This window comes from Hibiscus syriacus, unplaced genomic scaffold (genome assembly GCF_006381635.1).
Source record: "Hibiscus syriacus cultivar Baekdansim isolate YM2019G1 unplaced genomic scaffold, ASM638163v2 tig00110561_pilon, whole genome shotgun sequence".
NCBI lineage: Eukaryota > Viridiplantae > Streptophyta > Magnoliopsida > Malvales > Malvaceae > Hibiscus > Hibiscus syriacus.
In genome coordinates this window covers 287,353-297,668 of record NW_024062782.1, presented here as the reverse complement: position 1 = coordinate 297,668, position 10,316 = coordinate 287,353, and the positions used below count along the sequence as shown (strand labels likewise).

At 32.3% G+C, this 10,316-nt stretch overlaps 1 protein-coding gene across 2 annotated transcripts; it reads left to right on the top strand.

The window, feature by feature from the left end:
- Positions 1 to 7,317: 7,317 nt before the first annotated feature.
- LOC120132354 (protein BTR1-like) lies at positions 7,318 to 10,010 on the top strand. 2 transcript variants are annotated; one of them, XM_039149134.1, is made up of 8 exons: positions 7,318 to 7,470; positions 7,751 to 7,989; positions 8,062 to 8,168; positions 8,462 to 8,655; positions 8,996 to 9,057; positions 9,346 to 9,441; positions 9,521 to 9,582; positions 9,696 to 10,010. In XM_039149134.1, the coding sequence occupies exons 1-8, from the start codon at positions 7,386 to 7,388 to the stop codon at positions 9,808 to 9,810; spliced, it is 960 nt and encodes a 319-aa protein (XP_039005065.1). In that variant the 5' UTR covers positions 7,318 to 7,385; the 3' UTR covers positions 9,811 to 10,010. The 2 variants fall into 2 exon arrangements, with proteins under 2 accessions (XP_039005065.1, XP_039005064.1); XM_039149133.1 differs by having other exon boundaries at positions 7,319 to 7,470; positions 8,933 to 9,057.
- The last annotated feature ends 306 nt before the right edge of the window (positions 10,011 to 10,316 follow it).

The following is a 10,316-nucleotide window of genomic DNA, read 5'->3' as shown; positions in this document are numbered from 1 at the left end:
CGAGGACACTTGAGTTACTTAACGACGCTAGCGTGTTTGTGTAAGGATTATCTAGATAATTCCAAATGAGTTATTAGGTACTCTAATGCTTGTTGGATGTTGTGCCGATGCTAAGTGATCCGGACACGTCCTGATTACTCTAGAGGAGTAGACTAGTTGGGTAAAGTGTCGATGCTTAGTGACCCGGACTCAACCCAATTATTAGGGAGTAGTTGATACTGTGTGACCTAGGTCTTTCTTAAGTGTTGTAGTAAGTAAAGAGGAGTGTGAGTTCTGTAAGGCTAAGTGACCCCAAACTACACCATGATATTTACTTATTGCTTGAGTGTTTTCGATTATTCATGACCATATTGTATCATGCTTGCATGTTGGATGCATGTAGTGTAGTTGGGTTATTTATGTCACACTGAGCTTGTGAGCTCAGTGTATGAAATGTGTTTCTGTGTACAGGTCCTTAGGTGATAGTTCGAGGAGTACGTCTCTGATTCAGAGCTTTCTAGACTTAGTCACTATCATAGTATGTCTCGAGTATTTAGTGGGCATGTACTATCATAGTCCCTTATATGTATTTGAGTCGAAAACTCTGTATTTTGTTATTATCATATTTTGGAGACTTATGTTAAGAGCTCCCCTGTGTTAAACTACTATTATTTTGTCAGTATATGGTACTTGATGATATATATTATTGTGCTTTGGATAAATGTTTTTAAAAAAATGGTTGATCATTTAGGTGGTTTCTTGTGACATCATAGTCCATCGACTTACGTGTCGGATCGAATTAGGGTGTTACACTCAAATTGGAAATTGTGCTGGAGTACAAAAATGATCGTGTCGTAAAAGGTGCATGCCAATTTCACATGTTATTTTGGACATTTCTACAGTGTGTTAATGCATTTCGATACTGTAAACCGATGGTTCAGATCGATAGCAGTTGGTTGTACGATGGATACACACAAATAATATTATTGGTAATGGCATAGGACAATAATAGGAAAATAATTCCATCGTATTCACAATAGTTGAAAGAGAAGATATAGACTTTTGGGAGTTCTTCTTTTAGCACTCGCACATATATGTTCTATCACATGTTTTGTGGGAGTGTCCTGCTAGGATATGTCTTATTTCTGACATAGGAGCAGGGATCAGATACACAATCGAGCATATGAGACTATTTTGGTTGCCTCTATATATTTATCACCGGTTACTGTTTACGCTATATTATCGCAAATTATTTGCAAAAATTTAGGAACGAAGATGAACGTCTAATGTACATCTTTCAATTTATTTGGATTCAGATATCTTGTCATTTATTATTTATAATTAACTATTGCATTTTCAATGAGTAGGCCACTCGTATTCCACAAATAAGGTTAACGAGCTATTTGAAGAACTGAGACACATGAATCGAGAAGGCTACAACTACCTTGCTAAAATCCCGAGTGTGATGGGGCAGATAATATTATCACATGACAACGAACTTGGCTGAGGCAATCAATTCATCACTGAAGGGAGTGTGACATTTGCCTATCATTTATGTTATCAAAGTGACATATTATTGTTTGGCAACCATGTTTGTAAATTTGGGAAAACAAGCAAATGAGTGAATTACAGGTGGTCACAGAATCCACCCATAACTCCATAGAAAATTGCAAACCTTTCTGCAACACTGAAACGTGATTAGTGTGACATGCTGCCTCTCACGAACAAAATCAATTCCGTGTTTTTGAATATTTGAGGCCATTCGAAGGCATACAACGTAACACATACGTCAATATACGAGATAGAACATGCCATTGTGGAGTATTCCAAACATTCAAATATCCATGTCCACATGTCATTGTCGTTTTTTCTTCTGTACGGATTGATTATGTGCAGTTCGTTGATCACGTGTATTTACTGGAAATTGTATTCAATGTGTATCGGTACGAGTTTCCTCTGATTGGAAATGAAAGGAATTTGGATCCGATTGATGATAAAGTAAAATCCCTTTATTTTATTTCTATGGAGACATGTTATTTAATTAGGGGAATAAAATCATTTAAAATCATTAAATTACTTATTAGCAAAGAGAATGACGCGTGTCACCATTTAATTTATAGAATAAAATTAATTAAAATACATCACTTAATTACTAATAAGAAGAGAAAAAGGTAACGTGGAAATTAAAAAAAATCATGTGATCATCATTTATTTTTTAACTTGTATGATTTTGAAAATAAAATAAAAGTTAAATAATCAAAATCAAAAATGAAATAATAAGTGGGTGACTAGATATATAGTTTATTTTGTTTAATTATTTTTATGTTAAAGTACACAAATGTCCTTCAATTATAAGATGTTGTTTTGTTGAGTCTCTGACTATTAAAAGTTACAAAATGGTATCTCGACTACAAGATGATGCTTTGTTGAGTCACTCGACTATTAAAAGTTATAAAATGATCATCCGATAATTCATTATGTTTCAAACTTGTCATTTCCCTTTAAAAAGTTGGCAGTCATCCGAGTTGAACATTAACATGCTGACTAAGATATGATAGTCGTTTGAGATTATATGATTAGATTTTATAATATTCCAGTCATGTCAAGTTCAGACTACCGTCAAATTTTTAACAGAAAAAAGATGAATTTAGAACATAATAAATAGTCGGATAACTATTTTATAACTTTTAATAGTTAAAGAACTCAATAAAACAAGACATATGTTGGAGGGATCATTTTAACTCAATACACACTAATCATCGTTTGAAAAATCAAGACTGAATGGATACGAGCGCTGTGCCGGAGGATGGAGTAGAACATGCCTCGGGTATCAACATTGATAAACAATTAATAGAAGTTGATTCAAATGTTATTATCAAGTTTGACTTCCAATGATAAAACTATACTTTTTTCTTATTTGAGTGCTTAAATTATTTTTTGATCAATTTATGCATCTAATGTTATAAACGTTACAATTTTAAGCGTCTTGATTGTAGCAGTCGTTAATTTTTTTTGTTAAATGACATATGTGATATTTATATAATTTTACAATTTTAATTTAAAATAAAAAAACTTAAAATTATATTTTTAAAAATCCAAACGTTTCTTAAATATTATAAAAACTTTGAAAACTTTAATTCCTCAATTCCTCAATTCCTATGCACACGTCGATCGATTTCATTTATCATCGTTGCCATCGATCAAACTTCCACCTAACGATAAGGTAAACTTGAAGAACCTAGAAACCTGATGTCTCCGACAAAGAAAATGGTGAACTCAAACACCAAAAATTACGACACCCAGATGATCTAACGGTGCGCACGACAACAGGGGCAAAGACGAACGACAAGGGAGATGCCAAGGGTGGCGGAGGCGAAAACAGTAATGTCCTACAATGGAGATGGTAAGGTTAAGGTTAGAGGTTTTAGGAATTTTTTTATTTTTCTTTGTTAATTTTAAAATTTTAAGGTTTTTAAAAAATATAATAATATTTTTAAGTTTGTTAAGATAATTTATTAAAATTATCTAAATGTGACCTTTGTTAATTAACGGACATTTTAACGGTCGTTACCGTCGACACACTTAAAATAGTAACATTTGTAACGTTAGACACCTGAAATGACTGAAAAAACAATATCATTTCATCACTTATTTTTGTATTAAGTCTAAATGTTTTAATATTTTTCTTACAATTTTAGTTTACTGGTATACATTAGTACAAAGCTGTTATTCTTAGGGTGTGCAAAAATACTTGACTCGGTTGACTCAATCCGTCGGCCCGAACCTAAAAAACCATGTAATTTTCTAAAAAAATTTACCGGCAGGGTCGGGCCCGGGTCACAAAATTGAATTTTTTCGGGTACCCGAGTACCCAGTTAGGGATTTTTTTTATAAAATAATATTATATTATTATAAATTTAATTATTAATAATATTATATAGCATTCCATAAAAACTATAGTATATATATAAAAATGTAATATAAAAATCACATGAAAAGTGTATACATATAACATTCCATAAAAACTATATAAGCAACTAAAAAACTTATCATATTTGAACAAATAAAAGAAAACTCATCATATGGGTCATCAATGCGTATATACATGGGTTATATATTTTAATTGTATCATAGTGTTAAAAAAATATATACTTATAAATTATTTTTATAATAATATTTATGAATTACAAATTTATATGGTATATATGCACCTTATGTTTCTACCATACAAAAGGCACCATATAGTCTTAGTCTATATTTTTACGTTTTATTTATATTATGGATTGTTAGATTTTATATTTCAAACTTTTAAATTTTATGCTTAGAAGTTGGACAATGTAATTCGAAGTTTCGAACATTTAAATTTTTGTGTGTGTTTTAATTAATAATTTGAACCAGGTACCCGAAATACGGGTCGGGACTCGGGCCAAGAAATCAATTACCAAAGATCTAGATATCCGGTACTTCGAGTACCCGAAAACCCGGATACTCGGATTTGCACACCCCTAGTTATTCTTACATTTTTATAGATATAATAAAAAAATATTCTCAACGTTTTCTTTTTATAAATAATCACTTTATTCATTGAATATTTTAGCCATAATATTTCAATTATCAGTCAAAACAATCCATGTTGAATGGAAACTATAAGTTGACTAACAATCAACACATGTTGTTGATGTGGGATTTTCACACGTGTTTAATTTCTTACGTGCACATCCACGCCATCACTTTAGATAACATAACACATTTCCTATCATTACTTTAAAAGATATAATATATACCACATCATCGCTTTAGATAATTTTACACATGTCACGTTAACAATTAAATACATGTGAAAATATCATGTCAATAATATATATTAATCATTAGTCAATTATCGACTTCCATCCAATATGGTTAGAGAATATGTTCTTTTTCTTTGTCCTCATTATATGTTTTATTATATATCAAAAGTATTTAATGATTATGTGATTGTCTTTTGATTAAATTAAATATATAATTATGTAAATTGAAATTAGATCATTATTGATATAATATATTTATTTTATAATTCCATGCGTAAATTCATTAGGTTATATAGACTATTATTACACCACCCAAGGACTAGAGAAAGTCATATGATCCCAAGATAATATTGGGAAAGCCCTACAAAGATAATGTTCACTAAATATATGTCTAATCTATCATCTTTTTTCAATGACAACCTAATACTTTTTCAAATTTAATTTCATCAAATGATTTGTTCTTATCAAATGACACTTTGCATCTCATTTAGTGTAGGTATTTAAAATTTGAATTTTCTTCGATTAGTTTATTTATTTTATTGATAATACCTATCCTGAAATTTTTCGTACTCACTCTAAAATTTGAGTGTTATTCGATTAGTTACTTATTTTACATATAGTGTCCACTCTCAAATTTTATTTGTACCTATCCCATTAAAAAATTTTATGTTGTTAACATAAGTGTATCTACTCTAAGAAATATTTCTAGATCCGCTACTAATCTCATATGATATTATTTAAACTTTGACTACTGTTGATTTTTTTAATTAAATTTTTAAAATTTTGACTCATTGTTATTTAAAATTTATTATTAATAAAAATATAAAAAATATATTTTAAAAACTTTAAATGAAGTAGTTTTCAATTATATATTTTATAAAATTTAGTTATTTAAAATAACTATGGTTAAATTTTAAAAACTTTGACTTTTTAAAAGTCAACAAGGGACACATTTAATGGGATCGTAGGAGTAATTTTTTGCAGTCCTTCGTGTAATAAATTAGTTAAAATTAATCATTCGAATCATTTTGTGAATTTAAATTAAAACTAAATTTTATTAATTGGATTCAAATATATTTTTAAATTGGATCAAATTAAAAATTAAGTAGGTTGTATTTTCTTTTCCTAGTACATATTAAAATGACATAGAGATGTACTTGTGGGCTGACTTTGTAGATCTCTTCAATTTCACCAACAGCCAATTAAATAAGGGTTTTCTCGCTTTAATTTTTAAAACATAGGGTAAATTATGTATTTAATTAGTTGACTATTCACACGATTCAGTTTTGGTCACTTAATTATTATAATTTTTTAAAATCATACCCAACATTGCATCTTGATTTTATTTTGGTCACCCATTGTTAAAAAATAAAGGTGACCAAAATGAAACCAAAACAGTGAATTATCAAAACGAAACCAAAACGTGACGATATAATTTAAAAAAAATAGTTGAATGACTTAAACGGGACAATGCGAATAGATGGATGACTAAATATGTATTTTACCCATAAAATAACTATACAGGATAAATTATACGGTTCCTCACTCTACTTTACTCTCCCTCCTATTTTGTTCACCGAACTTTCAATTTTTGTAATTTGCTCATTGAACTTTACAGATTGAATCAATTTGCTCACTATGTCGTTAACTTTTTAACTGTGTTATGATGTGGCATAGGAATCAAAACGATGCCATTTTGAAAAACTCAAATATATTATAAAACAAAGTCATTTTGGTGAGTAAAATATGAGATAGAGTAAAGTTAAATGACTCATGGTGTAATTTAGCTTATTTCCTTCTCTTCTCTCTTTTCTCTCCGTCGACCACCACGTCATTTTCATTCCAGTCACCGTCGACCGCAATAGATGGTGGTCGTTCGGTCCCAAAATTGGATGGGTCGGCTCGTCTCGATTCCCTAAGTCCGGATCTAGTGATTTTTTCACCGGAAAATGTCCCAAAACATATGAATTTTGACTGAAACGTTTATATTTCATCACTTTCAATCTCAAATTCGTGGACTTTGGAGCAACTTCTGACAAAATGGAGGTCGGATTCAAACTCACGACGTCAAGGCAAGGCGACCCATCCCATTTTAGGATCAAATGACCATCATATACGGTTGTCAACGGTGGTCAGTGGTGGTATCCGGTGACGTCATCAACCATTAGAGAGAAAACAGGGGAGTGAGCAAAATGATTTAATTTGTAAAATTTAGTAAGCAAATTAGAAAAATTAAAAGTTTAGTGAGAAAAATAGGAGATACAGTAAAGTAGAGTGAGCAACGTTGTAATTTACCCATACAACAAAATAAAATAAACTCGAACGATCCTGACTCGGCCAGTGAACGATATAACGAAAAAGAAACCTTCAGCTCTCAAGAGTATCATACCGAAGAAGAAGAAGAAGAAAACGCTATGAACTGAAAAGTAAAAACTAGAAACCAAATTTTGTATAAAAAAGGTACTGATCTCAGCGTTTTTTTCACATTGTATTAATTAGAGGAATCTTTTGATTATTTTTCATAAGCTCAGCGTTTTTTTTGGTATATTGATTTGCTTTCTGTAATGTTATTGATTTTTTGTTTTGATTTAGGTCTACAAGAGGAGAGAAGTAAGAATGGAGTCGACGGAGTCTTCTTACGTGTCATCACCGGAGGCGGCGAGGAAGAGATCATTGACACCCCCTAGATCGCTGACTTCCGGTAATTCCTGATCTGATCTTCCAATTTCTCCGTCGAAGCTTTTCATTCTCTGCTTTTGACTTAACGACAATAATCTTAATGTCATTCCTGTTTATAATATAATGATTCATGTGTGAAATTGTTTGAATCTGGATATTTTATGTTTCTAATGTAATGATTAACGTGTGAGATTGGTCTAATGGTTGAACATTTTATGTTTGCTTCCGAAATTCCTCATCAAGAACGAAATCAAGATCTCAGAGCTAAGTCATTAATTCTTTTCTTGCTCTTCTTATGTCAGAAAATGGGGAGAAACTTACATATATTAGATTTCTTGTCTCCAATGCCGCGGCTGGTTCTGTAATTGGAAAGGGTGGCTCAACAATTACTGATTTCCAGTCAAAATCGGGAGCTCGAATTCAGTTGTCACGCAATTATGAATTTTTCCCGGGAACATCGGACAGGATCATTATGGTCTCTGGAACAGTTGATGAAATACTCAAAGTTACGGAACTTATCCTTGCGAAATTATTGAATGAGGTGACCTTTATGATAACTTTTAACTCTATTTTTTTTTTAAATTGTTACATATGTATGTTTTCTCTTTGTCAGCTCAATCTTGAAGATAATGATGATACTGAACCAAGAACAAAGGTGAGGCTAATTGTTCCCAATAGCTCTTGTGGCAGCATAATTGGGAAAGGAGGGGCTACCATAAAGTAAGAAGTCTACATGGATACTCTGATTTTTTTTTATCGATATGATTTGAAAATTCACCTATGAAATAATGTTTCTTTTGCATCTTGTAAGAAGAGCTCATAACGTCCTTGCTGTCTTGAAAGAAAACTATCATTATTAACGTGTTATTTTGTGCTAATGCATCCGAGGAAGTGAGAATATATTACCCACACACAAAAATGATTGTTTTATGTGGTGTGCAGTGTTATTGCCCCCTTATTCGAGCATTCAACTGATATTGAAATTCCTTTTTTTTATTTATGCCTTTCCGTAGGACATTTATTGTGGATTCCCAAGCTGGCATTAAGATATCTCCACAGGATAACAATTTTTACGGCTTGAATGATAGGCTAGTGACACTGACAGGCACTCTAGATGAGCAGATGCGAGCAATTGAATTGGTTCTGTCTAAGCTTAGTGAAGATCCTCACTACTCACAGGCTATAAATGCTCCATTTTCATATGCAGGTGTGTTTTTTTATTTGGCCACCGAGTCTAAAGAGACTTCTACCCTGCATTACTTGTCTCTGCTTCATGAGCACCACTATTGCTTTCTATATCACGCCTTATCATGCTGCCTCCTTAACAGTTATATCTTAATCCTGTTATGAAATTTTCAGTTCTTGATGATCATGTGTTCTTTGAGAAATATCCTTAATGAGCAATTGGCATTAATCTTGGTATTATTCCTTTCTGTAATCATTACTGTATACTAAAGTAAGGTTTCTTTAACTTGAAATTTTAGGTGTTTTCTTCTCTGGTTTTCATGGTATTCCATATGCATATGTGCTTCCTTCCGCTGCAACAGCGACTTACAATTCAATGAGCTATCCACCAAATGGGACTGGAGGGAAGTTTCCGAATCAAAAGGTTCACCTCTTTCTATTGTGCTTTATCTATTTATGTGTGTGGTAACTGACGCTATTTACTCTGTTTACTGCTGAGAGAAACTACATTAATTTGTTTTATTTTGACTTCTAAATGGTTATATAAGACGGGCCTATGCTCTTTTTCGTTACTGTTCACGGACACATTTCTTTTGTATTGCAGTATTTGTGGTCTTATAATCATTTTGATATCTTCCTAAATCCTTATTATTTTTGAATTAAATTGAATAATGTATCGTGCTTGATCCAAGTCTTTCATATGTCTGTCCAGGAGGATCGTAGCAACTCTATCACTATTGGTGTTTCAGATGGCCATATCGGGCTGGTTCTTGGTCGTGGTGGAAGGAATATCATGGAAATTAGTCAGGTTTATAAGTGATAAAACACATACCATTTGGTTAATTTATTTTACTTATATTCCAAAGTTGAGCGCTTTGTCATTGCAGGTAAGTGGGGCGAGGATAAAAATATCGGACAGAGGCGACTTCATGTCTGGAACAACAGATAGGTATATAACAATCCCACTCTATCGTTCTGTTACCTAAGCAGTAAGTTAACGACGTGATTTTTCTTTATTTCTTTTCTTAAAAGCCATATCTATCTTTTATTTACCTTTGGCAGGAAAGTGACAATCACCGGATCCCAGAGAGCAGTCCGTCAAGCTGAGTCCATGATAATGCAGAAGGTGGCTAACGCCACTCAGAGGAATTGTGACTTAGTTTTCCGGCTATCCTAACCATTCTTGTCGAGTCTGTTGATAGAACTGCTTACAACTTCCTCATATAGTTTTGACTAGAAACATATCCTCATGAGATGACAAAGTCAACAACATTGACGCTAGCAGCAAGAACGGGAAATTTTTATCAAGCAGAGCTCTTATTAGGTACTCTTCGGAATACAGAGACTACATTTATTGATTTTTTTTTTCTTTTAAGGGAAAAAGGATGTTGGAATAGATTGTCGTAGCTCGACTGAGAATTCAAATTAGCATTATGTGATTTGGTTAAATAAATTGTAACGGGTGTTTGTAGTTACCTTGTGGTATATTATCTATGTTGCTTATGCTTTCAGTAAAACATCTGAATAATTATAGTTTTGAGAGGAACCCTTTTTGTAAACCACACCGATTTCCAATCTATTGATTGGTTAATTCAGATCGGACACTATAAGGGTCCATTATGGAGATTGGGAGTAACCCTCCCAACCTAGTTGCTCCATTCACAATGACCAACTGATACTTGC

Bases quoted from the DNA above. Each gene is read 5' to 3' on its own strand.
- LOC120132354 (XM_039149133.1), top strand. From the start codon at position 7,386: ATGGAGTCGACGGAGTCTTCTTACGTGTCATCACCGGAGGCGGCGAGG. The intron at 7,471-7,750 runs GTAATTCCTGAT...TTCTTATGTCAG, and splicing joins CCCTAGATCGCTGACTTCCG to AAAATGGGGAGAAACTTACA. The intron at 8,656-8,932 runs GTGTGTTTTTTT...TTGAAATTTTAG, and splicing joins TGCTCCATTTTCATATGCAG to GTGTTTTCTTCTCTGGTTTT.